This window comes from Nycticebus coucang, chromosome 22, assembly GCF_027406575.1.
Source record: "Nycticebus coucang isolate mNycCou1 chromosome 22, mNycCou1.pri, whole genome shotgun sequence".
In the NCBI taxonomy this organism is placed as follows: Eukaryota; Metazoa; Chordata; class Mammalia; order Primates; family Lorisidae; genus Nycticebus; species Nycticebus coucang.
This window is the reverse complement of record NC_069801.1, coordinates 50,919,348-50,933,860: the sequence shown is the minus strand read 5'-3', so window position 1 is coordinate 50,933,860 and position 14,513 is coordinate 50,919,348. Positions and strand designations below refer to the sequence as shown.

Sequence of the window (14,513 nt, the reverse complement as noted above, 5' to 3'; positions counted from 1 at the left end):
CAGTTTAGGTCCTAAGTGACCTTTACCTTCCTTTTTTTTTCTTTTTTTTGTAGAGACAGAGTCTCACTTTATGGCCCTCGGTAGAGTGCCGTGGCATCATACAGCTCACAGCAACCTCCAACTCCTGGGCTTAAGCGATTCTCTTGCCTCAGCCTCCCAAGCAGCTGGGACTACAGGCGCCCGCCACAACGCCCGGCTATTTTTTTTGGTTGCAGTTCAGCCGGGGCCGGGTTTGAACCCGTCACCCCCGGTATATGGGGCCGGCGCCTTACCGTCTGAGCCACAGGCGCCGCCCGACCTTTACCTTCTTATTATTGTTTTATAAATTTAACTCTTACCCCAAAGATGCCTATTTTGAGTAGTTTAGGAGGATTGACATAGGAGATTAGCTTTTGAATTGGAATGTTTTGGGCCTTGGGTTATGCTGATTATTGTTTAAGATAAAGATTAACATGGTTTTTACTTTGAACTTACATGCATAAAACTGTAATTTTTGAAATGGAAGATCAGAACAGTCTTGAAGAGGCTACTCTCACTGTCTCCAGAATTGCCGGCCTCTGACAAAGTTTGGTGGCCCTATCCCAGTCTCTGCGTATTGGCTGACAGTGATAGACAGCCAGACCCTCTTCACTGAGCCAGTACCAATCTCACTCTGTCTCCCTGGGTAGAGTACTGTAGCATCGTAGCTCACAGTAACCTCAAACTCTTGGACTCAAGTGATCCTCTTGCCTCAGCCTCCCCAATAGGTGGGACGACAGGTGCCTGCCACAAGGCCAAGCTAGTTTTTTCTATTTAGTAGAGACAAAGGACTTGCTCTTGCTCAGGCTGGTCTCAAACTCCTGAGCTCAAGCAATCTGCCTGCACTGGCCACCCAGAGTGCTGGGATTTATACGTGTGAGCCACCACTGCTCAGCCCTTTCTCATCATTAATGTAGGGTAAAAAGCACATCTTGGAAAGTTCCTGGCTTTTGTTGCAATTGCTATGGAAGTCTTCTTCACAAAAAGTTTCTTCAAGTATTTTCCCCATACTTTCTTCGAGGATTTTTTTTTTTGCAACAGATTTCCCTTTCCTAATTGTGCGTGGCAAAGGCTGATATTAAAATGAGTTTGGGGTTGCTGAGCATACAAGCACTTACAGGATCACGCTAGGTGTGCAGGAGAGGGGAACTTGGCACAAAGTGCATTTTAGATGGGTTGGAATATTCAAGTGTGGCTCTCTTACAGTCTACCTGTTGAGGTCGACCAAAGGCACAGTCTAGGGTAATTGTCCAGGATCTCGGACTTTGGAAATGGGATCCCACAGTTCCTGTCCTAGCTCCCTTGGCTGAGACTTTGTCACAAGTTCTTTGAGGATTTTTATTGTTTCATGCCTTAGATTTAAATCCTTTGTCCATTTTCAATCAATTTTTGTAAATGGTAAAAGGTGCAGGTCCAGTTTCAGTTTTTTACAAGTGGTTATCAGTTCTCCCAGCACCATTTATTGAATAGGAATTCTTTTCCCCAGTGTATGTATGTTTTTGTTTGGTTTATTAAAGATCAGGTGGCTATAGAATGTTAGTTTCATCTCATGGTTTTCTATTTGGTTCCAAATGTCTATGTTCTATTTTTGTGTCAATACCATGCTGTTTTGATCACTACGGCCTTGTAGTATCGCCTAGTCTGGTAGGGTGATGATTACTAAAAATTGGCTTGGTTATATGGGGCTTTTTCTGGTTCCATACAAAATGAAGAATTATTTTTTCCGAATCTTGAAAGTATGACGTTGGTATTTAAATGGGGATTGCATTCAATCTGTAGATTGCTTTGGAAAGTATAGACATTTTAACAATGCAAATCAAAATATCACACACTATCCTTCTCACTAGTGTGAGACACTTTGTGATATCCTTTCTTTGGAAGAAAATATGGAGAATACTCAAAGAACTCAAATTAGACCTCTCATTTGATCCTGCAATCCCATTACTTGGCATCTACCCAGAAGAAAAAAAAATCCTTTATCATAAGGACATTTGCACTAGACTGTTCATTACAGCTCAATTTACTATCATCAAAATGTGGAAACAACCTAAATGCCCACCAACCCAGGAATGGATTAACAAGCTGTGATATGTGTATACCATGGAATACTATTCAGCCATTAAGAAGATGAAGACTTTATATCCTTTGTATTAACCTGGATTGAGGTGCAACACATTCTTCTTAGTAAAGCATCACAAGAATGGAGAAGCAAGAATCCAATGTACTCGATTGTAACATGAAGGCAGCAGATGAGCTAATACAAGGGTGGGGGGCTGGGGGATTAGCAAATGGGGAGTGGGGAGGAGGAGAGGGAATGGGGGTCATGGTGTAGGGCACACCTCTTGGGGGCGGGACACAATTATAAGAGGTATTGTACCTAACAAATGCAATCAGTGTAACCTAATTCTTTGTACCCTCAATGAATCCCAAACAATAAAAAGTTCCTGGGTTTCAGTCTCACCCCTCTCACCTTCTGTGTGGCCCCTGGGTAGTTTCTCCCTCTCTGAACCTCAGGCTCTTCATCTGTAGAATGGAGAGGAGGAGTCCAACCTCAGAGTGATGCTGTCAGACTGCAGAGGTGGGAGAGGCCTGGCCCCGGCAGGGCTTGGCTCTGCTTGGAGGCAGCTGGGAGGGGATTAACCACCTCCTGCAAGGGAGGGTGGGCTGGGCCAGGCCTCTTGCCAGCCCTCCTCCTGGCTGCCCTGGTGACACAGCAGGGAACCTGCACTGAGTTTTCTGTCCCCAGCCATAGGCCGTGGAGACATGAACAAGGTCTTTCCCCAGGTAAGAGTGGGCTGGCTGGTCTCCTGCCCCGGATAAAGCAAAGCCTTGGGGAAGGGTGGGCAGTAACAAGGCAGCTCCTGCCCTGCCCTGGGGCTCACTGTCAGGGGACCCAGCTGCACTGCTCAGGTGGCAAGTGTTGAGAAGGAGGCAGACAGCCAGGAGGATGGAGGCCAGAAGGCTTCAGGGAAAACTTCGGGAGGAGCTGCCGGAGTCAGGGTGTGACTGGAGAGGAAAGGCATTCCAGGCAGAGGCACAGCGGGGACACGTGAAGCAGGTGTGATGAGTCAGGGGCAGTCAGCATGTTGGGCTGTGGGGCCCCTGGGGTTCCTCCTAAAAGGCACTCTGTGACTCCTAAAAAACTCCCTCGTCTAACGCCCCAAGGTGGGCCCTTACCCACCCAAGCCCCCCTCGCTCTGTTCTCTTCCACAGGGAGATAATGGCAACAGGGCTGCTGGAACCAAAGTCCTCTCCGGAGGGGCAGGTAAAGAACGGGAGGGCCTGGGGCCAGCGCCAGAGGGCTCTACCGCCCCCAGCTGGGGCTCCTTGGTATCCAGGCAGTTAGCTACCAAGTGGGTTCCAGGCCCTGCTGCCCCTCAGACCTCTCCCCATGGTGATGTCTGCTTCCAGCTTCCCGGCCAGCAGTGCTGACAGCACCTGCTCGGTAGGGTCGTTCATTCTCTCTGGGCACAAGTGTTCACCCTGCACCTCCTGTGTGCCGCCCTCGTGGTCCCACATGCAGACGGTGCCCAGCTGGGACACAGAGAAAAGAGCTCCAGAGTCAAGGCCCTGGTGCAGCCGGCGACCTGGGCAAGTTTCTTTATCTCTAAGGGATAAAGTGACATCCCTATTTAGCCCTTCTGTGTGCCGCTGACTCACTGTGTGACCAGGACAGTTCTCTTTACCTTTCTGAGACAGAGGATGGAACTCACACTTCCTGAGCATCTCCAGTGTGCCCTGCCTTGGCCCACATTTGATCAGTGAGGAGACAGGCCCACTGTGTCCAGAGGGAGAGAGAGAGAGAATAATAACAGCTGTAAAGGATCCAGCCCCGACTGTGTGCCTGGCCGGGCGTGATCTCCTTCAGTCCTTGGGACAACTCTGAGACGGGCCCTGTTATGGGGCGGTAAGAGATGAGGCAGCTGGGGCTGAGAGAGGTTGGGTAACCAAGCCAAGGTCACATAGCCAGGAGGGGACAGGGGCAGGGTTCAAATTCGAATGGAGGTCCCTCTGGCTGCAAAGCCCCAGAGCTTCCGTTGCTCCTCGCTGCTGTTGGTTTCTAAGCTCCACCCATGGTGATGGGTGTGGCTGTGGGAAGCCCGGCCTCCTCTCCTCCATCTGTGCAGGGAGATGGGTTGGCACCCACTGGCTTTCTAAAGTGCAGTTTCTTCACCTGGGTGTGAGCCCCAGTCTGCCTCTGCCGGTTCTCCCAGTTCTCCCTCGAGTCTCTCCTGTGGCCCCACCTTGTTCACAGTCTGTACAAATATTTGAGGAGGGCTCTTTGGCTGACTAGGACACCTCTCCTTGCATGCGGTCTCCCTGGTTACCTGAGTTTGCCCTGTGTTTGCGATGATGAGAGAGCCACACTGGCCGGGGCTAGTAGGGTTGATGGGATGTCGATTTGTGCAGTGTCTCCTAAAACTGTTTCCCATCAGGCACATCCTGTGCTCCCCCCACACCAGGCCACACACTGTCCCCACATGCCCTCTGCAGGGAATGCCTCTTTTTGCACCCTCCCCTCACCTGCCTCTGGAAATCCCACCCACGCTTCTGAGGACCCTGAATTGGAAATGTGAGTGGGTTGAATGGAAATGACACGTCTGCGCCCAAGTGGGGTCTTTCCTTGCTTCCTGGATCTCTGGGTCACCATATTCACAAAGTGTGTGCCTGACTCAGGGGATGAATCCGACCCGCGCTGCCCCTTTGTTTGAGGTAACTGTGGCCTGAATTGGACAGCAGCTCATGTGTCCTTCATACAAGTTCAGGCCTTGTCTCCTAAGGGCAACTTCGAGCTTGCAGAGCTCAAGGACCAGAGCCACAGCCACTGTGCCCTCTACAGAGCAGGGCACCTAGTAGGTCCTCTAAAAGGCATTCTTTCATTATTTTGTAAGGAAGCGAGAATTAAAGGAGTGAATACAGTTCTGTGAGAGCAGGGACGTCGCCTATGACTGCTGTTCTGCAGTAGAGCTTGGCACGTAATAGGTGCTCGGTAAGCACTAATGAGGACCCACACTCTAACTACATGCCCAGTGCTATTCTAATACAACCACTCAACCAGCTCTAATCTTTTTTGGTTTTTTAGAGACAGAGTTTCACTGTATTGCCCTTGTTAGAGTGCCTGTGGCATGACAGCTCAGAGCAACCTCCAACTCTTGGGCTCAAGCGATTCTCTTGCCTCAGCCTCCCAAGTAGCTGGGACTACAGGCGCCCGCCACAACGCCTGGGTATTTTTTAGAGACGAGGTCTCGCTCTTGCTTAGGCTGGTCTCCAACTCCTGAGCTCAGGCAGTCCACCTGCCTCGGCCTCCCAGAGTGCTGAGATTACAGGCGTGGAGCCACTGTGCCCAGCCTAGCTCTAATCTTCTTAATGAACTCTAAGGTGATGATTATGATCCCGGCTTTCCACACCAGAAAACTGAGGCACAGAGAAAAGAAGTGACTTACTCAATGTGGAAGTGAAGGCTAGGCCCGGTGGCTCATGCCTGTAATCCTAGCACTCTGGGAAGCTGAGGCAGGTGGATTGCTTGAGCCCAAGTTCAAGACCAGCCTGAGCCAGAGTGAGACCCCATCTGTAAAGATAGCCTTGTGTTGTGGTACATGCCTGTAGTCCCAGCTACTTGGGAGGCTGAGGCCAAAGGATCGCTTGAACCCAAGAGTTTGAGGTTGCCATGAGCTGTAACACCACAGCACTCTACCAAGGGTGACAAAGCGAGACTGTCTCAAAAAAAAAGGAAGTGCTGTAACAGATTCCAACTAGTGTCCTGGAAGACTCCAGAATGAAACTGTGGAAAGGACGCAGGTTTTGTTTTTTGTTTGTTTGTTTGAGACAGAGTCTCACTTTGTCACCCTCAGTAGAGTGCTGTGGCGTCACAGCTCACAGCAGCCTCAAACTTTTGGGCTTAAGCAATTCTCTTGCCTCAGCCTCCCAAGTAGCTGGGACTATAGGCACCCGCCACAACCCCCGGCTATTTTTTGGTTGTAGTTGTCATTGCTGTTTGGCGGGCCCAGGCTGGGTTCGTACCCGCCAGCCTCGGTGTATATGGCTGGCGCCATAACCACTGTGCTACAGGCTCCAAGCCAGGACACAGGTTTTTACATCAATCCAGTTCTGCAAAGAGTGACCTGGACCTTTTCTTCTCTGAGCCTCAGTTTCCTCATTAATAAAATAAAGGGTTATTTTGGAAAATAAAAATAATAGCTATGAAAAGTCCGACAGTTTTGGCCCCACGGTAGAGGCTGGATATGCAATTGTCCATCTCATCCGTGTCCGCAGGAGCCTGCCCCCTTGGGGAAGAGTGGGAGGGAGAGGGCTGTGGCGCACAGACGGGTCCTCCTCATTTGCCCTTGCCACTTCCCAGCTGTGGGGCCTGGGCTAGGGATGGGCGCTTGGGGGGATCTATAGGCAGAACCCAGGCACACTGTGGAGGGCTTAGGAGCCCCCTCCCCCAGCAAGCCTGCCCTGGTGGGGGATGGGCTGCTCACAGGGGACAGTGCAGGAGGGGCCTCTGTGGGCCCATCACTGGCTGCCCCATCAATGTAGGCCACCGGCTTGTTTCCCAGAAGGCTGCAGTCCCTTCTGCTGCTCACGCCGTCGGGCCTGCCTCTTGGCCTCCATGCTGCTCCTGCTGGCAACTCTAGCTGCCTTCGTTGCCCTGATCATCATCCTTGGACCCCCACTGCGCATGCCAGGTAAGGGTGGTCCAGAGAGGGGGGGGCCGGGTGAGGTGGCTCCTGCCTGTAATCTCTGCACTCTGGGAGGCTGAGGGGGATAGATTGCTTGAGCTCAGGAGTTCGAGACCACCCTGAGCAAGAGCGAGACCCAGTCTCTAAAAATAGCCAGGCATTGTGGCAGGTGCCTGTAGTTCCAGCTACTTGGGAGGCTGAGGCAAGAGAATCACTTGAGCCCAAGAGTTTGAGGTTGCTGTGAGCTGTGTCGCCACAGCACTCTACCCAGGGTGACAAAGCGAGACTGTCTCAAAAAAAAAAAAAAAAAGAAAGAAAAAGAAAAAAAGAGTGGATGGAGAGGGAGTGGGGGCACAGAGAGATGAGGGAGCCCCAATCCTGACTGGCTTCTGCACTAAGTGACTTTTAGACCATTCCTTAAGGTGCAGACACAGATGCGAACACAGATTCCTGCACACACACTGACAGACACCCCTCTCTGAGCCTCCACTTGCACATCTGTGACAAGTTCTTAAGAGGACCCAGTCACCTCCTCCAGGAAGCCTTCCCAGACACCCTAGCCTGGGTGAGAAGCCTCATCTAAGCCGCAACAGCCCTTGCACTTCCTGCCCCGCAGCCTGGCCGCCTCGGGCCACGCAACCCATGCTTGGGCTCCTCTTCCCCAGAGGACAGGGTCGCGTGCAGCGCCTCCCTGCAGCCTCAGCTTCAGCCCCTGCCCTCACGGAGCAGTTCGGAGAGCAGTGTGCACGTGAATCCAGCGAGCACACGAGAGTAGGGCTCGTGGGGCTCTGAGTCTGGGATGGGGCTCTGCCCCAAGCCAGGAGTCTGGGTGGACATGTTGGGGAGGCGGAAGGGAACCGAGGTGTGCAGGGAAAGTCGGGGTTGGTTGGTAGGGGCAGTGCCAGGAGGAGTCCCCGTGATGGGGGGGCATCAGGAGAAGTAGGGACACAAAGGATTGGAGTGGCAGTGGGCGTGTGACCAGGGCCTTGGAGGCTGCCCTGGGGAGGGAGGTCACCATCCAGGAGCCACAGGAAGGGGATTGAGCTGGGCATGAGGTGTCAACAGCTTTACCCTTCGGAGGGTCGGCCGTAGCCGGGCAGGGCAGGTGTAGGTGGGGGGTAAAATCCACAGCACTCCACCTGCCTGGGCAGGCACGCGGCGCTGGGCAGATGTGAATGCCTGGGAGTGCACCTGTGTGTTTGGGCGTGTCTGTGAGTGAATCTGCTGGTGTCTGCGTATGCGTGTACAGGTGTGTGAGTGTACACGTCTGTTGTCTGTGTATCTGTGTGTGACTGTGCACCTGGGAGCTGATATCTGTGTTTGAGTATGTCTGCATCAAGGCACATGTGTCTATGTGTGTGTCTGTGACAATCAGGTCGTCCCTCAGAGCTAGCCCACTTCACACTGGCTGAGGCAGCTCAGGGAGCTGAGAGGTGAGCCACATGTACACAAAGGAGTCCCTGCTCCCATTAGGTACACACGCGCCACCTGTTCCCATTAGGTACACACGCGCCACCTGCTCCCATTAGGCACACACGCGCCACCTGCTCCCATTAGGTACACACGCGCCACCTGCTCCCATTAGGCACACACGTGCCCCGTTCACATGCGCAGTTGGGGGCTGGGCTGGCTTCCCACCTCATCTGCTGGTGTCTCTCTAATTCTTTAGGGCAGCCCTAGGGTGAGTGTCCTACCCCTCTCCCCCCATGGAGGGCTGATGATGACACTTCACGGGGGTGTTTGGGGAACAGAACAAAAATGTGAAAGTGCTCTGCAGACCGTGAAGTTGTGCCCAGATGTAAGGGATTATAACATATGATCCTTGGGACAGCTCTGACAGCCTGAGCTGGTACCAGGAGCTCCATCATTAAAACCACCTCACTGAAGCCGGGCGTGGTGGCTCACGCCTGTAATCCTAGAACTCTGCAGGGCCCAGACAGGTGTATTGCTTGAGCTTAGAAGTTCTAGACCAGCCTGAGCAAGAATGAGACACCATCTCTAAAGAATAGTCAGGTGTCTCTAAAAAATACAGGGTGCCTGTATTCCCAGCTACCTTGGAGGCTGAAGCAAGAGGATCACTTGAGCCCAAGAGTTTGAGGTTGCTGTCAGCTGTGACGCCACAGCACTCTGCTAAGGGTAACAAAGTGAGACTCTGCCTCAAAACAAAACAAAACACAAAACCACCTCACTGGGGGCTGTACGCAGTGACTCATGCCTGTAATCCTAGCCCTCTGGGAGGCTGAGGCAAGAGGATTGCTTGAGTTCAGGAGTTCAACATCAGCCTCAGCAAGAGTGAGATCTGTCTCTACTAAAAATAGAAAAATTAGCTGGGTATTGCAATGGCAGCTGTAATCTCAGTTCCTCAGAAGGCTGAGGCAGGAAGACTGCTTGAGCCCATGAGTTTGGGGTTGCTGTGAGCTAGGCTGACACTATGGCACACTAGCCTGGGCAACAGAGTGAGACTCTGTCTCGAAAAAAAAACAAAAAAACTCCACTTCATCGAGTTGAACATTGTCCTCAGAAGCTCCCTATGAGACTCTAAATAAGTTTTCAATAAGAGAGAGAAACTTTATTTATTCTGCACATTCTGTTTTATGTTTGTTCACAGAAAAGCTTCTACTTAATCCCCCCAATAGTTCTATGGGGTGTGTGCTATGACCCTCATTTTGCAAAGAACCTGAGGCTCAGAGTTTAGGTCATCTGCCAAGGTCAAGCAGCTGGCAATGGTAAAACAGGGGCTTGAGCCCCATCTATGGCACGAATCCAGCATGTTCTCCAGTACCCCAGCCCCTCGGTTCAGCTTATGTAAGGGAACTTAGGCAGGTTTGATGGCAGTGATACCCTTGAGAGCACCACGCTTGACTCTCCGGGCCTCCTGCTGCCCTTTCAGGACCCCAGGTTTGTATAACACTGATGAACAGGACAGGCTTCTTGTGCCACGACCAGAGCCACTGCATCCCGGCCAGCAGGGTCTGCGACGGCATCCGCACTTGTGCCCACGGCGAGGACGAGGATGAGGGCTTGTGCCGTGAGTACCTGCTCGGCCTTGGCCCTACCCTTGACGGGCCTGCCCAGGAGCCACTCCCAACTCTCCCTGCAGCTGTACGAAAGCACCACCAGCCCCGAGCATATCAGGCACCTTTTGCACCCAGTTAGGAATTTAGAGCCCAGTTAGGAACACCGGCCCCTGCCTGTGCCAGTCAGGTACATGCTGTGGGTCCCCACTGAGTGATGACTTCACTCTGCACATCTCCTCCTCTCCCAGAGAACCTGTTTTCATCCTCCAAGGCAGAGTTCAAGTGGTACCTCCTCCAGGAAGCCTCCCCCGGCTCCCGCATTAGGTTAAAGGGTTAAGCTTCCTCCTTTGGGCTCTTGTAGCTCCTGTGCTTCCCTGTGTCCCAACCTCAGTCACACTGGTTGTCACTCTCAATTGGCATATCTCCCCCTACCCCCCATCAGTCTGTGAACTCCTCTGGGCACAGAGGGGTATTATTGCTAAATAACAGGTGAATGAATGAGTGGAAGCCCTGGCTCTAGCCCTTAGAGACCTGCAGCGAGAGGTGATGTGGCTGCAACAGGTATTAAAGGTGCAAGGCAGTGCCTGGCCCCACAGGAGAGAGAGCCTGGAGAGTTGGAGTGGAGGGTTCGGGGAGCTTTTGGGAGGGGGGACCTTGCACTGTGGACTCTTGACAACAGAAGTCTCAGCAGTATCTAGGCCATGCCCCAGCCCATCCCAAATCCTCTCTATCGCAAGCCCAGCAAAGGCCACCAGCCTCTACTTGCATACTCCTGGTGTGGGGAGCTCAGTACATGAGGCAGCCACGTCCAGAATTGGACGGTTTTTCCATGGAAAGATCTTCCTTATCTTGAGCTGAGGCCTGCTTCCCAGGAGTGCCCCTGACTGGTTGATCAGCCCCTGGCCCCAACAGACCACATTTTAATCCTCTCCCATGATGGTGGCACTGCCTGGATTTGGAGATGCTCTCTTTCCCCCCCTTATGAGTGTCCCCTTCTCCAGGAAACCCCTTGAACTCCCACAGCCACCACCCCTGGCGACCAGTTCCTGCCCTCCCCACTCTACCAGTGTCCCACAGGACACATATTAACTGCCAGGGTCCCTCTTCCTGGACAGTCTCCAGGAGCGTCCATGACACTTCCAGCTGGTCTGGCAAGTCCAAGGCACAAACCTGAGGTTTACACCTCTATGATGTGGGCTGAGTTTGAGGGGCCCTGTCACATTGCTGTCTCACACAGATCCGTTTTCAAGAAAAGATGCTCTGACTCCCTCTCACAGGGTGTGTGAACCCTCCATGCCCTGAGCTCTGAGGCCCAAGTGCAAGTCTTCACATTACTTCTTTTTTTTTTTTATTTGAGACAAGTGTCTCACTATGTCGCCCTCAGTAGAGTGCCCTGGCGTCACAGCTCACAGCAACCTCCAACTCTTGGGCTCAAGCAATTCTCTTGCCTCAGCCTCCCAAGTAACTGCTGGGACTACAGGTGCCCACCACAACACCCAGATAATTTTTTTTAGAGATGAGGTCTTTCTCTGGCTCAGGCTGGTCTCAAAGTTGTGAGCTCAGGTGATCCACCCACCTCAGCCTCCCAGAGTGCTAGGATTACAGGTTTGAGCCACCTCACCTTCTTTTTTTTTTTCTCGAGACAGAGCCTCTGTCATCCTGGATGGAGGGCCATGGTATCATAGCTTACTCACAGCAACCTCAATCTTTTGGGCTCAAGTGATCCTCTGTAACTGTAGGCACCCTCCACCACACCTGGCTAGTTTTTTCTATTTCACAGAGATGGGGGATGGGGGTGTCTCTCTTTTGCTCAGGCTAGTGTCAAATTCCTGAGTTTAAGCAATACACCTGCCTCGGCCTCCCAGAGTGCTAGGATTACAGGTGTGAACTACTCTACCTGGTCTACATTTATTCTTTTTTTCTTTCCTTCTTTCTTTTTTGGAGACAGAGTCTCACTTTGTCACTATTCGTAGAGTGCCATGGTGTCATAACTCGCAGCAACCTCAAATTCTTGGGCTCAAGTGATCCTCTTGCCTCAGCCTCCCAAGTGGCTGGGACTATAGACATAGCCCACCACAATGCTCAGCTATTTTTTTAGAGATAGGGTCTTGCTTTTGCTCAGCTGGTCTCAAACTCCTGAACTCAGGCAGTTGACCCACTTCAGCCTCCCAGAGTGCTAGGGTTACAGGTGAGCCATCACACCCGGCCTACATTTATTATTATTTTTTTTTTTTTGTAGAGACAGAGTCTCACTTTACTGCCCTCAGTAGAGTGCCGTGGCGTCACACGGCTCACAGCAACCTCCAGCTCTTGGGCTTACGCGATCTCTTGCCTCAGCCTCCCGAGTAGCTGGGACTACAGGTGCTCGCCACAACGCCCGGCTATTTTGTTGTTGTTGTTGTTGCAGTTTGGCCAGGGCCGGGTTTGAACCCGCCACCCTTGGTATATGGGGCCAGCGCCCTACTCACTGAGCCACAGGCGCCGCCCTACATTTATTCTTATTAGTCTCCAGTTAGAGGAGGCTTCCTGGAAAGGACTTGAACCTGAACTTGAAAGTGGAATGGTTTTAGGTAAGTGTCAAGGAGGACTTCCTGGAGGGGAACAGTGGAAGCAAGTGGTGTAGGGTGGGAACATACGGCAGCCAGGGAATAGCAGCTCTCCGGGCATCTTTTTGCTACATAGGGAGAGAGTACTCCTCTGCCCGTGATTCACCCACCCTTCCTGAGATGGACGGGCATGACCTCAAGCTATGGCCAGATGTGGGCTTCTTCCTGTCTCATCTGTCCTGCAGGAGATGTGCCCCGGAGCCTGCCCAGCTTCCTGGTGGCCCACTGCGGAGACCCAGCCTCCTGGATCTACTTGGACCAAAAATGTGATGGAACCAACAACTGTGGGGACTGCTCAGATGAACTGAGCCCAGGTGAGCGTCTGGGCGCAGGCTGGGCTGGAGCAGGTGGCAAGGCAGTGGCCAGAGGGAGAGGCTGACAGTTTCTTCTACATATCTTCCTGGCATCCTCTATTTGAAAACAGCCCAGTGGCAGCTGCCACTCCAAGTGGCTCCTTCTGGAGGTTCATTCATCTGTGGTGGGGAACTTGCCTCAAGGGGACAGATGAGAAAACTGGGACCTAGATGGTGGCCATGCAAGGGATATAAACTGGGACTTGAACTCGAGTTTCCCTCATCTCCTCTGTACCTCCCGATACACCTGCAGGAAAGCAGGGCAGGAATCACTGGCCCTAACTTATGTGTAGGTAAATGGAGAACTAAAGAGGAGAAGAAACTTAATACAGTGAATGACAGGGAGGGAGCCAGGTGTAAGCCTCAGTCTCTTGACTCAAAGTCTATGGTCATTTCACTGCCTCAGTTTCCTTTAAATCTCTTCCCGAGTATTTAATCAACAAATACCTGAAGCCTGATGGGGGCTGGGCCTTGTGCCAGGTTCTGGTGGGGGACAGTCAGGAATCAGGCATGTATCCTACCCCAGGAATCACATCACGGTGATATCAAAAGGAAGTGCTGGGGCCCTGGAGGAATCAAGGCAGACTTCTCAGAAGAGGTGGCATTCCAGCAGGCCTTAGAGAATACACAGGATTTCTACAGGCAGAGGCCGTGTGTGAGGAGGAACGCAGGAGGACCAGGGTATAGGGCAAAGGAGAAGGCTGGGTGGCGCCCTTGGGGACTCATAGTGGGTTGCTATGGCTGGGGTTGGGGGGAGGAGGGAGAGCATAGCAGGAGCCATTAATTGTACCCACTCAGGTCTGAGCCTTGAATGTGTGCCTGGAACTTGGCCTTTCTTCCTTTACTTAAAAACAACATTAAGCAGATGAGGAAAATGAGGCTCAGACAGACGTAACAAGGTCACATAGCCCTTGAGTTGTGGATTCTTGATTCTCCCTGATGCAGAAGAACCAGGAAAACCAGGGATACAGTCAGCCACATCAGATGGGGTGGGGCTTTGGGGAGCTATGGCAGGTTTCAGAGCTAAGGAGTGCCCTGGTGCCAGGTCATTCCAGGATACACCAGCTGCTCTTCTGCTGGCTCTCATCTCTCCAGTGACTGAGTGCCCGCCCTGTGGCCCTGGGTGGTGGCGCTGCCCTTCCACTGTCTTCAAGTACTGTGACTGTATCCCGAGGAATCTCTGCCGGGACCGTGTGCAGCACTGCTCTGACTGGTCTGATGAGTACTCCTGTCCTGGACCCTGAGTGCGCCACCCAGGCCAGCATGGAAGGCTGATGCCCTTCACACGAACATCATATCCTAGACAGCAAAGGAGCCTTCAGAATCATCTCGTGGGATCTACACATCATTCCTGAATAGGAATCACCTCTCCTGTTTTCAAGTTGTTTGGCCTCTGCTTGAATGCCTCCAGCAACTGGTAGCTCACTACCATCTTAGCTTCTAACAAAGATGGGGGCACCCTGTTCCCAGGGTCTTAGGCCTGTCTTTGAGGCAACACAGAGGAAATCTGCTGCTTTGCTGCAAAACAGGCTCGCAGGTTCTAATCTTGCCACCCCTTGGAAAGAAAATAAGTCTGGGGCTTAAATACCAAACTGAGGAGTTTAGCTCTTATGATTGGCACCCATGTGAACTATATGCCACTTCCTGACCCTTGGCGACCTCAGGCAGATATGGCTGGGCTTGCATGCAACCTTAGCACTTTTCTCAGCTGAGCTATTCCAGCCGGCCCCACCGATTAATCACATGAGATCGCACACAAGACACCGTATTTGGCGTCATACTGTGGGAAGCTACCCTGGCAGGCTCTGAGCTATAGAATAGGAGAGCTGAGAAGTG

General features: G+C 52.2%; 1 protein-coding gene across 2 annotated transcripts; it reads left to right on the top strand.

Moving 5' to 3' along the window:
• Nucleotides 1-2,751: 2,751 nt before the first annotated feature.
• Nucleotides 2,752-13,980, top strand: LDLRAD1 (low density lipoprotein receptor class A domain containing 1). Of its 2 annotated transcripts, XM_053576300.1 has the most exons (5): nucleotides 2,752-2,802; nucleotides 3,232-3,283; nucleotides 9,592-9,729; nucleotides 12,510-12,638; nucleotides 13,773-13,980. In XM_053576300.1, the coding sequence occupies exons 1-5, from the start codon at nucleotides 2,782-2,784 to the stop codon at nucleotides 13,919-13,921; spliced, it is 489 nt and encodes a 162-aa protein (XP_053432275.1). In that variant the 5' UTR covers nucleotides 2,752-2,781; the 3' UTR covers nucleotides 13,922-13,980. The 2 variants fall into 2 exon arrangements, with proteins under 2 accessions (XP_053432275.1, XP_053432276.1); XM_053576301.1 differs by lacking the exon at nucleotides 9,592-9,729 and having other exon boundaries at nucleotides 13,773-13,921.
• The last annotated feature ends 533 nt before the right edge of the window (nucleotides 13,981-14,513 follow it).

What these genes read in the sequence shown, in the direction of transcription:
- LDLRAD1 (XM_053576300.1), top strand. Translation starts at nt 2,782, where the DNA reads ATGAACAAGGTCTTTCCCCAG. An exon ending in TGAACAAGGTCTTTCCCCAG is followed by an intron (nt 2,803 to 3,231) that starts GTAAGAGTGGGC and finishes TCTCTTCCACAG; the next exon opens with GGAGATAATGGCAACAGGGC. An exon ending in AGTCCTCTCCGGAGGGGCAG is followed by an intron (nt 3,284 to 9,591) that starts GTAAAGAACGGG and finishes CTGCCCTTTCAG; the next exon opens with GACCCCAGGTTTGTATAACA.